The 18,249-nt window shown below is 33.3% G+C and overlaps 1 protein-coding gene across 1 annotated transcript; it reads right to left on the minus strand.

Annotated features, from left to right (window-relative positions):
- Nucleotides 1-128: 128 nt before the first annotated feature.
- LOC110725862 (alpha-soluble NSF attachment protein 2-like) lies at nucleotides 129-4,238 on the minus strand. Its single transcript, XM_021905329.1, has 9 exons — nucleotides 3,859-4,238; nucleotides 2,890-2,939; nucleotides 2,700-2,772; nucleotides 2,150-2,229; nucleotides 1,900-2,051; nucleotides 1,535-1,694; nucleotides 1,390-1,437; nucleotides 911-991; nucleotides 129-677 (listed from the first exon to the last, which is right to left on the minus strand). Exons 1-9 carry the CDS (start codon nucleotides 3,995-3,997, stop codon nucleotides 600-602), a joined length of 861 nt encoding a protein of 286 aa, XP_021761021.1. The 5' UTR covers nucleotides 3,998-4,238; the 3' UTR covers nucleotides 129-599.
- Between the last annotated feature and the right edge of the window lie 14,011 nt (nucleotides 4,239-18,249).

The raw sequence follows: 18,249 nt of genomic DNA on the forward strand, positions 1-18,249 counted from the left end.
CATTAACACCTATGGCCTGCCCAGGAATTGTAGCCTAGGCCCAATTTATTTATACGTAGTACAAAGAACAATGTTTAGCAATGTACTCGTAGTATAGCAAGATTTAGCTGCATAGGGTATTAGGGTGGTAATGGAAGTGAAACATGATCAAAACTTAGAGGAAAACAAATAAAACGACGACATCAAAAACACGAACCAATAAAAGGGGATATTGCTATTGTTTACAAACTTTCTACTAAGAAAATAAATGTGTTGCAATTAAAATTGTATGGATGAAATATAACGCTAATTATTTAATAAAATAATCGCTTTAGATTCTACACATAGAACATGTTTTGAATTATATCAGCCAAAATGTTAAAAACTTATCCAATCCCCTAACTTATACAAATATTCCAAACGCTTCACCTCAAAAGTTTAGCTCACAGTTAAGCATCAAATCTAGCCTATGGTAAACATTCTTCTAGGATACCCAGATTATGAAGAATGAGAAAGCTAAGAATCTACTAGTATACATTTTTACAACCGGGAACAATCATATGACACTATGAAACTAACAATCTTCAACTTGGCATGGAATGTATTTCGATTGACATGATTCAGGCTAGATCCACGTTCTGCTCTTTAGCTTTCAGATTCTCCTTGATTCTCAGCAGAAGAGTAGTTTTCCCAGAATCCTACACACCAAAAAACATCAGTAATCAGATGCGAAATGTAATTGCTGAAATAATTATCTGAAGTAGATGAAAGCCAATCTTAGTAAATTATTGCACTCGCAGTAAACTTTCTCATATATGGTGCATTCAAAAATGACAGTAGTCTTACCAGATCCATGACATAACCTCATTAGCTTAGAATTTATTAAAAGATAAAAAGCATTGGTATGAGATATACAGAAGGTGAAAGTTACCAGAGGGCTTAAGCTATCGTAGTCCATCAGAACTTCAGTAAACTTTTCAACGTCTTTCCTGTCATATGCAGCCAATAGATCCTGAAATATCAATAAGATAGTAGTGTTTATGAGTTACATGAATAACTTATACATGATTACAGAGAAAGTTTGTAATGCAGTCCGATAAACTTGTAATAGAAATGGCAGGCAAGGAAGCAAAAACAAATTGTCAGAAATAAGTTCCAAGCCTGCATTTTCCACTTGATGAAATTTGTTTTAAGTTATGTCTCTTGGCCTCAAGTACTCGTGCTAGTCACAGTATGCGTACAAGTAGAAGATCCAATTACTTGATGAAATTTTCCATATTTTTTGGCCCAAGGAAACAGTCAAGTGTTCTACCAATGAGTGTTGAGGTACTTGAAGTGAATGTCCGAGGATAGTAAGAGGATAGAGAAAATAGATTGCATACACTGTGACAAAGGCGATAAAAAACTTACAGTTAGAAGCACGTACTCTCGAGTCCTTGAGAAAGTGGGATCCAAATTCTGCATACATGTAAGCGACATTAAATCTAGGCTTATTAAAAGAACACAAAAGTCAAAACCCATAACACAACCTTCAAAGAGGATTAACAATAATAACCTGATATCTGGTCAACGCGTTGGTCACTGCAGCAATATCTCCTATGCAGAGATGACAAATACCAGCGTTTAGTAGATGCCCTCTAACTCCATACCTCAGCAGATTGCTGTTGACAGCTTCCTGTGCTACTTCTTCAAATTTCTCAATTGCCTTCATATATCTGAAAAAGTATGTAATAAGTGACTTTTGTTGTTGGCAACTTCAATTGTAATCAAAATGAATACATATGTTTTCCATTTTTATTAACTTATGCAGAAGCTGGCATCAGTAAAAGATATCAAGTTACATAAGTTCATGCCAAAACTCACTTGTTACATAAATGCAAACAAAGCTAGTTCATTGCAATGACCAAGTATAAAACTTACCGTTTCAATTGGGCAGAAAATTGAGCAACTTTCTGCTTGCATTGACTTGCAGACGTTGTTGCAGCTTCGCCTTGGAATAAGTCAGCTGCCCGCTTAAAATATTTGATAGCCTCCTCCAAATCCCGCAACTGCTCATACAGTTCACCTACTTCCTGAATGAATAAAAGGCCATCTTCTTCAGATGTTAATGTGCTTCATAATTCACAAACAGCAGTCACCACTCTTACAAGACAAGCCAGGCAGACTTTACCTTGCAATATCTCGCAGCCATACTAAATATCCCACTATTCAAGAAAAGGTTCACAGCTTGCTCAAGACATGATATGGCCTCTGTTTATAACCCGAAAAATCAAATGTCACAATCAAAATCATCTCATCAAATATAATATGAAACATGCATATATAGCAGAATAAAAGTACTTGTAAAGCAATTTCTTCAAAAAAAAAAAAAAAAAAAAAAAAAAAAAAGTACTTGTAAAGCAATATGCTATTGCAAAATTTTCAGCAGAGCACGGTATTAAATTATAATCTTTAAATTTCTAAACAAGATAAACAAAACACTGCATATTAAGGTATAGGTTGTGTCCGGTTTGTAGAGCAAGATAAAAGGCTGGATTTTGGTTTCTACAATAAGTAGTTTTCAATGGAAATCAGCTTTCAAACTGTATTTTCCTTTGTTTGGTTCTATAATACGTATGATTTATAAAATTAGAAAAGTAAGATGACAAAATTGGTGCATAAGCAATTCTCCACTTCCTACCAAGTGAATGCAATCTAATGATACACGAAAGAACACTCACGTATGGGAGATATCTTCTTATAACAGCTTGCCGATTCTACATAAGCATTAGCCGCTTCATGAACTCTATTGGACTGAAACATTCGAAATATTGACATATGAGCATATGACATCTTAGTTGATCCACAATATGACATAAATGAAAGAGCAAAACAGAAAACAAACAGATTGTTCAGGATGAAAATATGCACCTTCAAGTGACACTCCGCCAACTTGATGTAGGCAGACCCAGCTTGATCCCCTGATCAATTCACATGTACAAAAAATTTTAGCATTTAAAAACCTTTAACAATATTTCTATAGGATAAGTTACGAAAATAAAGTTTTGGCGGGGAAAAAAGCAAGCAGATGGCAGTGTGTGTTAGCCTTTCATTGTACATTTTCTACTATAGTAGCAACAACAAGAAGTTGCATCTTTTGTACTTTTAATTGGTAATATACAATTCATTTACCAATAACGGGTATAAAATTGTAATTCTAACATAATTCAAACTTCCAATTATTGTGATTAAAAACTTCCATCTCCAGGAAACACATCATTAACAAAGCAACAAATGGTAAACTCGTCTTTTGTACCCAGGGCAATGACGTAAACTGAATTCTATTTATTCCAGATAGAGTACGACTTTACCAAATATGCCGAATAGAATTTAACTAAGTCACACTGTACTGTATTAATTAAGAATTATAACATGACTATCATAGCCTGAACTTCTTAGAAAGAAGGAAAATAATACATGATGACTTTTCAATATTTTGTAAAAAAATTGTCATCACTAAGTAGACTAATTTAAAAATCCGTACACCAAAATAATATATTCAATCATTTCTGGGTTTTATTTATTCAAATGTCTCCTTTCTTTAACAGAATATTCTTATTTTTTTCTACTATTTTTAATTATCTACATAGAAGAACAAATCTGAAACTGAAATTATTGCCATTAATCCAACAGTAAACATTAAACCCTGCTTTATATTTCAGGATTATACCCAGCATGTTCCCAGAAAAGAAGCAATACTAGAACAAAAATTTCTGCAAAACCCAGAAATTTGCTATCTTTAACATTCATAAATTTGTACAAAATTGTCATAAAAATGGAAAATTATTAACAAGATGTTACAGTATAAGACTAAAATTGAAAAGGGTATGAAATACTTACAAGATTTGTCAATTTTGAAGGAAGTAGCAGATTTCTGATAGAATTCAGCAGTAACTTCATCATCATGTTTTGAAACAGAGCCAAAATTAGCAGAATTGTCAAATTTGCACCTTTTAGCTTTTGTAATGTAATCCACCATTTCTGCAGAAGAAAAGAGAAAATTTTTGACAGAAAAAAGGAAGAAAATTTGAAATGCGAAGTGTTGAAGAAAGGTTGAAGTGTTGAAGAAATGTGAAGAAGAAAGGGTGCATTTATATAGTAGCCCGTACTAATTATGGGTGTAATCTGGAATTAGTGTTGATTAATTATTTAATTTAATTTTTGGATACGATACGCATTTTTGCCTTGCATAAGACTTTGTATACTAGTATAGTATCGGGCATTACATAAGATTTATGGATTGTGACATTTGACATATGTTCCAAAGAGTTGTGCTTGTAGTTTTATGACATCATCTATATTATGTACGTGTAAATCATGGGTTGGTGCATCGATGACATGGTATGACCTCACGTTGTAAAGCATGTTAAAATAAATGTCCTAAGTTTTACGTTATTTACCTACATTACTTAGGCTTCAGTTATAACTTTATATTGGTATAAAATTACACTTAGTCATGTGAATACCTATTAGAATTGTCTCAAATTCTTAATTTTTGAATACAACTTTATTTATAATAACTAAAAATATTATTAGTCAAAGTTTCGTATTTGCAAATATGTCAATCAAATGGGACATTTATTTTGAAACAGAGGGAGTAATACCCTTTAGTTACATTTACTTATATTAAGGAGATAAATCTGATAAGGCCCTGTTTGATAATGCTGGTAATTAACTGATATAGCTGGTTGTGTTAACTGATTTTATTTGCTGGTTGTATTAATTGGTTTTGAGTAACTGGTTATAAATAGCAAATTTTATTAAAGTGTTCAGTAAGTAAATAACTGTTAATTATTAGCTCTTTTGATATAAGCAATAATCAAAAAGCTAGTTGTTCAATAAGCTTATTATGAAAAGCTCCTTTTTTTAAGCATTTTCAAAAAGAGCTTTTTGAAGCCAATTTTTTTTTTCAATAAGTTGTTTACCATACACTCAAATTAGAGGGTTTTTTTTTTTTTTTTTTAATAATGATCAAACCTCTAACAAGCTCAATAAGCTTAAAGCTCCCAAAACGCTCTTTACCAGCAAGACCTAAATCTAATGTTTTTGCTGGTTAACTTAGCCATTAATGGAGAGAAAACTAAGGAGTTTAACAAGCTGCATGTAATTTATGTGTTGATGTATAGGTGTAAAGGTGGCCGATTGTGTCATGCTAGTATGTCTCATGTTCAAGTAAGACTGTGCCTAGAATGGGCCAGGAATTATGTCTTATGCACAACCCAATCCACGTATTGTGTAATGTCGTGATGGGTTTAAGGGTTTTGTCATGCCAATAAGCTTCTTAATAATTTTAAAATTTATGTTTAAAGTGGACAAAAATAAGCTGGAAGACACATGGACTGGCTCGTTGTGCTTGTGCCGAGTTTGGGCCAATTTTTTAAAATCAAGCTCATGCACCACTGATGACCCACCTTCGTGCCTCTAGTGTCATGCTGGACTTGTGATTGGCTCATGTCTGGTTGGGCCCTATTCGTGTGTGTCTAACGAGCCCTTATGCTATCAGTCGATCCATTTTTATCTCTAACTAGTTATAACTTTTTTTTTTTTTTTTTTTTTAAGGAGAAAGACCGTATTGAATTAATATCTTTCTCAGCCTAGCTACACAGGTATTGCTTGAGAATAGAAGAGAGAAAGTAAGAGAATCTCCTTACTCCCAAGCAAATAATTGATAGGGCTCGAACTTGTAGCCCAAAGTCACAAGGTGAACTCCTCATTAACTCTCCAAACTTGTTTGATCTAATTAACTATAACTGATACTCCGTACATAAATTTATAACTGTAACTAGCAGCATTATAAGAAAATGTTGCAAATACAAGTTTTCTTTTTTAACCACTACTTTAAAAAAATTTGGTACTCTAGTTTAATGTGAGCTCTATGAACACTTATATGGGCTTTACCAACTTGAACTTTTATTTTATAAACTTTTTAACTTTTCTATTTTAAAATTTAGTTTCAAGTAACCATGTACTCAACTTGTTTCAATTAAAAATAGATTGAGGATTATTAAATCACTTTTAAACGATTCTCATATTAATTCAGATTCGACAGTTTCTAACCGGTTCCATAGAACTTGAATTGTTGAAATCAGCTTTCGAGCCAAATTCGATGGTTTCTAACATGTTTCAATCTAAATTCGGATATCGCATTTTTACTCACCCAATCCCCACTAGTCATCAATTATTCAATCTTCACAATTTCAGTTTGCCACTCCTACAAGGTCGTAAATTTATAAATTATTGTCCATTGAAAAAATTGGTTTAAATACTGTCGTCAACTCAATGGAAGGAGCACAGGCGCAAATCTAGGCATCTAACTTTGGTCTTTTATTATAGTCACAAATAAAATATACTTAACTTGTTTAAATTAATCACTAGCTTAATTGTTTTATCAAGGGGTGCAGATTAAACCTAATCACTATTAGTTTAACTCCAAATGGCTAATATATTCACTAATCAGATGGCTGGCACCTGCATTAATGTTAATGAGATCCAGTTGTTCTGCCTTGTGTTGTTTTCGTCCACATCATCATTTCTTCTAAAATGTTGACTAAATCAAATTATCTAATTGAATTCTTTTGCCACTTTCAAAAAAAAAAAAAAAAAAAAAAGAAAAAAATCACTTGTAAACTGAATAGAATTACGTCAGAACTCTAAGTCCGCGATACTTTTCTTAATTGCCTACCAGATCATGTACAATATAACTAAAATATACTTTTCTTAATTGCCTAATAGTTTTGTACAATACTTTTCTTTGTTAAATTTGTTAGGAGATACTCGATAGCATTATGGGTAGCGGACAGTGTTTTGAGATTAATATAACAATTAGATAAAACAGGAGTACGTGTTTGTCAAGGTAATAGTTTAGGTTATTTTTTCGATTCGTTATGTACATCATCATTTCAAAAGTTGCGAGAAATGATTGTCAAATCGTAGTTAGTTTATGGACAATATATATGGCTATGTCGTCTTTGACAATTCAATTTATACTTTTGTCCTACACTAATAACATTATGTACAACTACTTAGAGACTCGATTCTTACCGACTACTAGCTTAGTTATGTTGTTTTAACAATTTCTTGCCACTCAACTACTAAAAGCTAATCGTTATCGCTATTTTATTGAACAAGAATTTCAGCTATATGATTGGCACCATATTTCAGGTACCTTGAATAATGAGGTGTTGAAAATTAAAAAGCACCTTAATTAACTAGAATTGATAATTGGCAAACAATCTAAACTAAAGTGATTAAAATGGCTTAAATTGATCTGAGTTGTTACTTTGAGTACAATTTCAAAATAAGATGCTTAAATTATTTATATATATACTCCCTCCATTTTCTTTTATTTGTAACACATCTTTATGACACGTACTTTGAAAAAGAGATTAAGTAATGTAAACATACAAAAATTTAATAAAAATAATTTATACACGTTACTCTGGTCTTCTCTACTATTGTGCTAAAATTATTTTGATAAGTAACGCAAGCCTAATCTAATCAACTCCGTAAAAAGCGTGCCAAAAAGCTATGTTGCACTAAAAAAAACATAAAAATAAAGTATAATATAAATCATCTTAATTTTTAAGACCAAATATATTATGAAGGATTTTCAAGTATCGAATAAATTTTGTTGAGGATTTCTCATCCTTTACTAAGTAGGGTCCTCTTGGACTCTACCTAACCGGCACTTTTGGCGTTTTTAGGTTGATATTGTTTTTAATGTCGTTGGTATACCAATATAACCAAAGCAAGCCTAATTGGTATTCTTCTTTGGTACCAACGAATTCTTAATTGGTATTTCTTTTGATACCAACGAATCCTTTATATAATACTAGCTTTTAATATAAACAAATGTTCACTTGTTTTTCACTTAATGACTTTTATCGATACTAGTTATCACAACTCTATTACTTATATATTGAAATAAATTACCTTAACAGTTTAATAGCCCACCATGCTTCGCAATAATAATTATTTAACTAGAGGGTTTTGACCAATACCTAAACTTAGTCGACAATGGAACCTCCGACATTCTGAGCTTCCGGCTTTACCAAGGTAGCTAACCCCAACCTTGTCTTCCTTAGATCAAGCACAACACAAATCTGATTCGTTTCTTACCTTAGACCGTAATCTCTAATCAAACAATTTTTATTGTGTTTATGATGGAACTTCTTAAACAGAAAGATAACTCATTTGATATATAAGGTTCAAGGGGATAACGTTCCCTTCTTGAACGAAACTTTTATTTAATTTGAAAAGATTACAACACTCATATATTACAACACTAACTGACACTACTACATTTTTTATCTAATGCAACGGTACAAAATTAGCTAATACAACGGCTAATTTCATACCGTTGTATTAGACTAGGCTAATACAACGGTTTATACTAAAACAGGTCTAATACAACAGTTTATAATAACCGTTGTATTAGACCTAGTCTAATACAACAGATCAAAAAAAAAAAGGAAAGTAAGTCTAATACAACGGATAAAAAAAAAAGAAAAGAAAATTCGGAGGGCCTTATATTGGGCCTAATGCCCTAATTTCATTCTCATTCACGAAGCCCTAATTTCATTCTCTCTGCCTCTCTATTTCACTCTCTTCCTCTCTCTTTTCATCCTCATTCTCTACCTCTCTTCTCACTCCCTCTCTCTCTCTTCACTCTCATTCTCTTCCTCTCTTCATGCCTCAAAGACTTTCTTACCATTATCGCCGTTCGTTTAGGGTATTTTTGTTTTTCATATCTTGTTTTTTTTTCCAGATTTTGTTTTTCATTTTCTGGATTTTTTTTTTACGTTTTTTGGTTTTTTTTTCGTTTCTGGATTTTGTTGTTGTTTTTTTTTCGAATTCTTGATTTTTTTGGGTTTTTTTTTCGTATTTTTGGGTTTTTTTTTTCATTTTTCTGGTTTTTTTTTTTTTTTTTTTTATTTTTTTTTTTTAAATTCTGGGTTTCATTCGTTTTTTGTTTCGTTTTGACTGTTTTCGTTTTAATCTGGTATTTTCGTTTTCGTTTTTTGATTTTCAGATCTGCGTTCGTCGTTTTCGTTTTTTGTTTCGTTTTCAGATCTACTTTTTTTTTTTCAAATTTTCATATCCTTTTTCAATTTTTCGGTCGTTTTCGTTTTACAAATTTTCGTTTTATGGGTCTTTTTTTTATTTTCAGGATTTTTTTTTATTTTTTTGGGTTTTTTTTTCGTTTTTCTGGGTTTTTATGCGTTTTTCGTTTTCATTTGTTGTTTCGTTTTTAAATCTTCATTTTTCAGATTTAATTTTTTGTCAATTTTTCAGATATTTTTCCAATTTTTCGTTTGTTTTTAGTTTTCAATTTCGTTTTTTGGGTTTTTTTTTCGTTTCTGGATTTTTCTTTTTATTTTTTTGGGTTTTTTTTTTGTTTTTTTGGGTTTTTTTCGTTTTTATGCATTTTTTGTTTTCATTTTTTGTTTCGTTTTCAGATCTTCGTTTTTCAGATTTACTTTTTTGTCAAATTTTCAGATATTTTTTCAATTTTTCTTTCGTTTTTCAATTTTTTGTTTTCGATTTTCAATTTTTTAGATCTTCTTTTTTCAGATGCAAACTAAGATGTCATTGATATGTTCTGGACTGAGCTTGGATAATCTGGAAACTTCTGGACAATCTTTTGGACAATCTGGTCACTATGGACTATAATAATAATAATAATAATAATAATAATAAAAAAAAATAGACCTAATCCAACGGATTGGGCAAGCAATCCGTTGGATTAGGTCTAATTATTCCCAAAAAAAACAAAAGGGAACCTAATCCAACGGATTGAAGAAACCGTTGGATTAGGTATCTACCTAATCCAATGAATTGCTCAATTTGTTGGATTAGGTCTATTTTGCCGTTGTATTAGACCTGATCCAACCCTTGCAAATGTGACGGTTGGTAACCGTTGTATTAGGTCTAATACAACGGTTTTTGACACCTAATACAACAAAAAAAGCCGTTGTATTAACTCTTAAATGTAGTAGTGTGAAAGCTTAAACAGACATAAGCTGAACTAGAGTTTTCTCTACTTTAAGAGAGATGGATAACCAATCTGTCTCTTAAAGTGAGTATTTTTCTCTAGAGGACTCTCTAATGCTTTTAGAGGGATTCTCTAGCTAACTCTTCCAACTCTGCCTTCACTTCTTTGTCTAATGCGCTTTTATATAAGGGAAGGCTCACAAAGGTTACCGACACTTTCTACAGCTTACAGAAAACCATGACTCAACAAGTGAATATCGTTCATTGCTTTTCTAAAGATACTTTAAAACAAATAAAACGTGCTACAACAGTGAAAGTAGAATACATTATTGCTGGTGTGGGCTCAAGACTCCATTATCTCGTTGATCATCATATCTTGTAGACCACCCTCACTATCCTTACTGTCTTCATAATGGACATACATTTGGTTGTCTTCTTCTATACCGAGATCCATCACACATTTGGCAGTATAGGATTCATCCCATATGACAAAGATCTCCAATAAGTGCTCTTTTCCCTCTAAGGATAAATATCTCCCAGCTTCAACTTTTTCAAGATAATCATACACTAATTCACCATGTAATACTCCTTCTAAATAATTTTTTAACCATTCTGGTGCTGCTATTGTAGTATTCCCCACATATATTATGACTGTGGTTCTTCCTTTATTGCTATGAACTGGTTAAGATACTGAGCAATAAAGAAAAATCCATAAGCTCTTGCCTCTGTAGGATCTTTTGCTCGTCTTTACTGGATACAGATTGAACCTTTGACTTTGCGATGAACATCTTCAAACATGATCAGGAAATGTGGAGAGCTAACTTTTCCTTCAACCATTTCGATGTTTGCACTTTGCACTTGGACTTGTTCAACTCTTCCTTTGTATCTTGTTGAATTGTAAATTCTTCTAAATACATACCTCTGGAATTTTGTGAGATTCTCAAAGAAAGTTGTATTATTATCAGGAATGGTACAATGCTATGAACCATTCCATAATCCCAAGCTCTATAGTGCTCCGCCACATATGGTGCCCTCCATTCCAGAGAATGTGGATGAATTGACACAGTACCCACTCCGGAATTAGTGTTGAACATTATTCTACTTCCCCATAGATCATAAACATCATACAACTTGTATGACCTTGATACAACTAAATTGTACCTAAATCTAAAACCGTTATCTTTTATTTTATTTAGTATTATATCCTGAATATCAGGAATGAGTCATAGGATAATGACCATTACTTCGTACATTAGGAACCTTCGAACTGCTACATGACAACTTTTAATCAAAACATCTCGAGATCTCTTTTTTGATGAAACAATCATGGCCTCCATCAAGGTCCAAGTGAAGGGTGAAACTCGTTCCATTGCTTTATCAGTTTCCTCAATAAGAGGTTTTCTCTCTGCCTCCATCTTTTCTAGTTGATGGGTAGGAGGTTTTTCTGATGTCTTGTGCTTCTTCGCCATTGGCTAATTCTCTGGTCAAACTATCTGCCAAAGAATTCTTCGATCCCTGAATATGTTCAACAGTAAAGGAGAATTGGATAAGCCATAATTGCCAACGCAGGAGTCTCCCTTGCGCTTGCATATTAGATAAATTCTTTTTAACAAAACCAAGTATGCCTTTGCAATTTGTTCTTATTAAGAACTGTTAAGGGCTAAGAAGATTAAGAACTTCTCGATCCCTCTAATGACCGTAAGGATTTCCTTTTGCATTGTAGGATAATTTAACTCAGCTTTATTAAAACTTCCACTAATGTATCTGTAGAGTTTTTCTCCTTCTTTGATTTTTAACACAACACTCCAGTGCTCATTACTAGCATCTGTTTCAAGGATTAAATCATCTTCACTAGTAGGTAGTGTTAGTACAGGAAAATCTTTACACATAGCTTTTAAATCTTGAACAATTTTGGAACCACTTTCCTTCCAGTTCTAAGTTATTTCTTTTTTGAGTTTTTGTTGTAATGGTTTTCTTAATAGAGCAAGATTCTCTATAAAATCAGAAGCATAGGTTAAACATCCTAGAAATCATTCTAGTTGTTTTCTATCTTCAATTTTATCTGAGAATTTTTCAATCTTTTCCAGGATATGTTTTTGCAAAATTATTTGTCCTGCTTTAATTTCTAATCCAAGAAACTCAATTTCTTGTTTAGCATAAACACATTTATCTTTTCCAAGGATTATACCATGCTCAACACATTTTTGAATTACAGCTTTAAGATCATTCTTATATTGTTCTAAATCTTTTGAGAATATTAGAATATCATTTATGTAAACCAAACAACAATGATTAAGTTCTCTAAAAATATTATCCATTCTTCTTTGAAATATCTGTGGAGCATTTTTTAATCCAAAAGGCATTACTAACCATTCATAATGTCCTTGAGGGGCACTAAATGCAGTTAATGTAATGCTTTCTTATTCCTTTTTAATTTGCCAGTAGTCACTCTTACAATCCATCTTAGAAAACCATGTGGCTCCTTGTATTCTATGAAATAACACAGTTTTATTAGGAACGTAATAGCCATCAAAGATAGTATTGTCATTTAGCTGTTTATAATTAATTACCATTCTAGCCTTACCTCTTTTTTCTTCTGCATGATTCCTTACCATGAATGCTGGACTATTGTGAGGACTCTTGCTATTCTTAATTAACTTTATTCAACAATCCTTTTATTTGTTTATCAAATTCCAATATATCTTGGTAGGTATAAACCATTTGTCTTACTCTAATAATCTTATTAGGATTTATTAGAGTTATCTTAGCAAATGTCTTATCCTTTTCCCAATGTTCTAATGGAGTTGTTGAATATAATTTTTCTTATAATTTTTCTTGCTGCTTACTTATCTGGTCTATTAATGATGAATCACACTCAAAAATTCTAAGTGCAACCTTTAGTTGTGTAGGTGTAACCCTATCACCCGCGTAAATTCTATAGTCTGATTAGTATAAGCCTTTGTTATTTTCTCTATAGGAACATAATGACCATTAATAGTTAAGATAATTTGATCAATGGTTTGAGTGCATGGAGAGTATAATCTTTGAAAATTGTTTCCTATTATCATATCATGACTAGGTTGATCAGTTGCCCATAAAATAAGAATAACACATTAAACTCCTCCAATTTCTATTGATAATTATTCAATTATTTCCGTATGCATCATGACACTATTATTAGCAATTTTAACTTGCATAGGATTTTTAGCTTTTTTCCATAAGAATTCTGGAAATAATGACCTTTTTCCAAAAACATGTAGAACAACCCTATCAATATATGCACATAATTTATATTTATTATAATCTTCAATGCATATATCAATTGGAATATAAATGCTATTAGGATTAGTACTGGATATTTCATTACAAGCTTCCATTTGCATATTAACTTCATCTTCATATACTAGTTCACTTACAGTTTTGGTCTTATATCCAATTACCTTTCTTTTTTCAATAATAGGATTATTCAGATCTTCATGTATTTCTAAGTTAGAACATGAACCAATATCTATACTAAGCCTTGCTTGTTTCTATAAGGCTTTTTTAGCTTCATATTTTTCATTTAACTTTTTTTTTATTAAAACTAATATTTCTTCTTCATCCTCTTCGGGTTTTTCATTGACTTGTTTTTTCATCCTTATTATAGTTGAATTTTGTCTACTTAGACTTGGTGTTCTAAGACTCATACTTCTCTGCATTTTAGGATTTGTAGTTAACCCAATATGAAGTAATCCTGATTCATCAATTAACATCTTACTTGACCTATTTTTTACTGTAGACTACCTTCCATCTTAATTGTACGGGTCGAGTTCCTTTATGCATGTTTACTCCATCAGTTAATAACTTTGATTGCTAAAGACCTTGGAGCATATGAATCTTCTAATCTCACATAATATCTAGGTTCACATATATAACTTATAGTTCCTTGACTCAAGCTACAAGTGATACCACTAATAATCTGCTCATAGAACTCTTTATGTCTAATATCACAAACAAAGCTTAAACATTTAACATTTTTACCAAAATCTTGTAAAGGAGTTATGTATACTTGCACTGCACCAAAACAAATATAACTATAATTTCCTTTTTCTTTATTGTTCTTAATGCTTTTCCACTTTATGTTATTAATCTCTGCTTCTTTCTTTTCACAATCTTCGATTACTAAACTTCCTTCCATTTCTTCACATACATATTTAGCTCTAGTTTTATATAAAGAAGTTTTAAATATTTATCTTTTTAAAAAACCTAGGGGGAAAAAACCTCTCTCTCTCTAGGTTTCTAGAGCATGTTTAGGGTGTTTTACTAGAATGCTCCGGCCTCCATAAATGGCGAGGAAGAAGAAGCAAAATAAATCTGCGGAACCTGCAAAATCTCCTTCTATTACTGATTGATCTGTTAGTAAAGGTACTACAAATGAAATTGCGAAGAAATCGAGTCCTGCTACTGAACTGGGTCGTGACAGTGAGATCAGGTCGCCATTGGTTCACCCTAGTGCGAGGCTTGTGCCGGTGGAAGGCCATCAAGCAATACTTGCATTGAATCGATCTTTAGGTTTATACTCTGAATCGGGGGTAAATGAAGTTGTAAATGGTGAAAAGGCAAACTCGATTGAAGTTACTGATAATGGCCTGAGGTTGTTCAAGTAGTGGATGAATCGACTTCTCTGTATGCTTTTGGGGAAATTATGGATGGTGATGCACCTGTTCTGCTAGAGAAGGAACCTATACCTTCTGCAAATAAATCGGTACAGAGGAGGCTGGATGCCTAATTCTGAGAGGAATGCTTGGTCGAGCTTCTTCCAACGCTCTCCATTAATCAGCAAGGGAGTGACGCTTCAATTTGTTGCTCTAGTGGTGAAAGAGGGAAATAAGGTGGCCCAAGTTTAGAAGACTGAGATAGAAACTATGAGTCAGAAATGGCTCGCTTCTATTATGATGTATGTTGTTGGAAATACACCGACGATTACTGTTGTAAAGAGGTTCATTTCTTGGAATCAAGTATCCATGCCTAATGTTTTTCTTCATGATGATGGATACTTCTTGGTGCAATTTCATTCTATTGATAATAGGGATTCTATTATGTCTGGTGGCCCTTATACTTTTCTTAATAGACCCTTGATAATCAAGCCATGGTGTACAAAATTTAATTTCTATGAGGAGGTGTTGAAAGTTATCCCACTTTGGGTTATATTTCCAAACCTTCCTCGAAATTGCTGGAGTGCAGACTTTCTAAGTAGGATTGCTAGTATTATTGGAGTTCCTTTGTTTACTGATGATTTCACTACAATACAGCAACATATTTCCTTTGCTAGGGTCCTAGTTGAGATGGATATCATAGTTTCTGTGTCTGATCATGTTTGGATTTAGGATTAATGGGGGAATGAGTTTAAGCAGGAGATTACATATGACTGGAGGCCTGCTTATTGTAAGAAGTGTTCTATGCCACGATATGATTGTTCTATTCCTATTAGGCGTGCTAAGCCTGCTGAGAGTAAGAGGCCAGTTCCTAAGTAGATTTGGGTGCCTAAAAAACAACAACCCCATTCTGTTAACATAGTTGCTACTCCAGCTGCTACTCCAGATAATCAAATTGTTCCTGGTACGCACTCTGGTGCTGATGGTGGATGGCGTGTAGCTACAAAAAAGCAAGGAATAGAGGTGTTCCGGTGTCTGAAGCCAATCATTTCAGCCCTATACAAGAAATAGGAGTGCTGGACAATGTGTTGAGGAACGTGGAGGAGATTGATACTAACCAAAGTCGGGACGCAGTCCCTCCAGATCCATGTTGAGTCTTTGCACTTAGAACATTAGGGGCCTTAATGACCCCTCAAAGGTTAGTGAGATTAAGAAGCTTATTATTAGTAATAATATTAAAGTGCTTGCTTTACTTGAAACTAGAGTCAGACCTCATAAGGCTACTGCATTATGAAGAAGTTTGGTGGATTCTGGAAATGGGAGAGCAATTACTCTATTTGTGCTCGAGGTAGGATATGGCTTGGCTGGCAACCCGACATAGTTGTTCTTACGATTTTACATATAATAGAACAATTTATTCATTATGAGATTTCTAATCTTGTGAATAATACTAGCTTTCTTTTTACTGCTTTTTATAGTTTGCATACCATTGATGATAGGAAGCAATTATGGTCTGACCTTGGTAATATTAATACTTTGGTTGGTAACCTTCCTTGGTTACTTTCTGGAGATCTTAATTCTGTCTTAAATGTGACTGATCGTGTTTATGAGGCTGTTGTTGTTCTAAATGAAATTAGAGAGTTTTCTAATTTTGTTTCTTTTCATAACCTGACTGAGTTGAAAAGTTTTGGTCACTTTTTTTTCTTGGCATAAAGGAGGTGGTGAGGCCAAAACAGCTAGTAGAATTGATAGGTGCTTTGGTAATACTTCTTGGATTACTTCTCATGGTCATATTTCTGCTGAGTATTTGAACCCTTCCATCTCTGACCACTGTCTTATTCTTATTGAATGTATTCCTGAAGTTTCTGGAGAAGGTAGGCCTTTTAAATTCTTCAACCATTTGGGTAATCATAAGGATTTTATTTCCTTGGTTGAGAGTTGCTGGTCTACTACAGTGCATGGTACTACTATGTATAGAGTGTGGTCAAAGCTGAAGCTTGTTAAAGCTAAGCTTAAAAATCTACATAAGCAAGACTTTTAGGGCATCCAATCTAAGATTGCTCTTGCCAGGGCTCATCTATATGATGTTCAATCTCATTTACAGCATAATTATGATGATATCACGCTTCTTCAGCAGGAACACTAGGATATAAATGAACTCAAAAGATGGCTTAAGGTTGAGGAAAGTGCTCTTAAGCAAAAATATAGAATCCAATGGCTTGCCAATGGGGATTCTACTCATAAATTTTTCTTCACTTCTGTGAAAGAGAGGACTAGAATCAATAGAATCACTTTGCTGTATAATGATCAAAATGATAAACTTCTCAATCATGAGGATATTCAATCTGAAGCTCTTCGTTTCTATTGTTCTCTGTTAGGATCTAGTGCTTCCTAGCTCCCTATGATTGACCTCCCTACTATAAGATGTGGCTCCACTCTCTCTTATGAAGATAAATCCTTTCTTTGTATGCATGTGACTCAGTTTGAGATTGACCTTGCTCTGAAGGGAATTGATGATTGCCTCCTGGTTTGGATGGCTTCAGCTCTCTGTTCTTTAAGAGAACTTGGAATATCATCAAAACTGATGTGTACCAGGCTATTATGGACTTCTTTGATCAGAAAATTCTCTTGAAACAGGTTAACTGTACTTCAGTTACTCTTGTTCCTAAAATCTCTAATCCTTGTAGGATTAAAGATTTTAGGCCCATAGCTTGTTGTTCTGTTTTGTATAAGATCATTTCTAAAATTTTAACAAACAGACTTCAAAATGTTGTGGGTAAGGTGGTTAGTGAGTGTCAAGCTATCCCTGGTAGGCATATCTCCGACAATATTTTGTTGGCAACTGAGCTCATTAAGGGCTATACTAGGAAACATATATCTCCAAGATGCATGATCAAAGTGCATCTCAAAAAAGCTTATGATTTAATTTAATGGAGTTTTTTTAAGAGATGTTATGAGAGAGCTTGGTTTTCCTGAGTTGTTCATGGATTGGATTTTTACTTGTCTTACATCTGTCTCTTATAGCATCCTGATTAATGGTAAACCCTCTCCTTCTTTTCTTCCTAAAAAAGGCCTGAGACAAGTTAACTTTATATCTCCCTTCCTATTTGCGATTGGTATGGAGTACTTGTCTAGGAACATGATGATGTTGGCCAAGGACTCAGATTATAATTTTCATCCTAGATGTGAGAGGTTGAATTATTATCCATATGATGTTTGTGGATGACTTGTTAATGTTTTCCAGAGCTGATGTAACCTCTATCTCTATGATTTTCAGTTCTTTCCTTAATTTTTCTAAGGCTTCTGGTTTAGAGGCAAATTTGGACAAAAGTAACATCTATTTGGGGGGGGGGGGTGGTCTCTGATTCTGTTTAGCAAATTATTCTTAATACTTTGCATATATATGCTGGTGAGTTTCCCTTCGGATATTTGGGAGTTCCACTTGCCACTCGAACGCTCTCTTATGTTGATTGTAAGCCTTTGATTGATAAGGTTGTGGCAAGAGCTAAAAGCTGGACAGCTAAATATCTTTCTTATGTTGGGAGATTGCAACTGGTCAAGGTGATTCTTATGAGCCTCCAGTCCTTTTGGTGCCAAATTTTCA

Source organism: Chenopodium quinoa, unplaced genomic scaffold (genome assembly GCF_001683475.1).
Source record: "Chenopodium quinoa cultivar QQ74 unplaced genomic scaffold, ASM168347v1, whole genome shotgun sequence".
Lineage (NCBI taxonomy): Eukaryota > Viridiplantae > Streptophyta > Magnoliopsida > Caryophyllales > Amaranthaceae > Chenopodium > Chenopodium quinoa.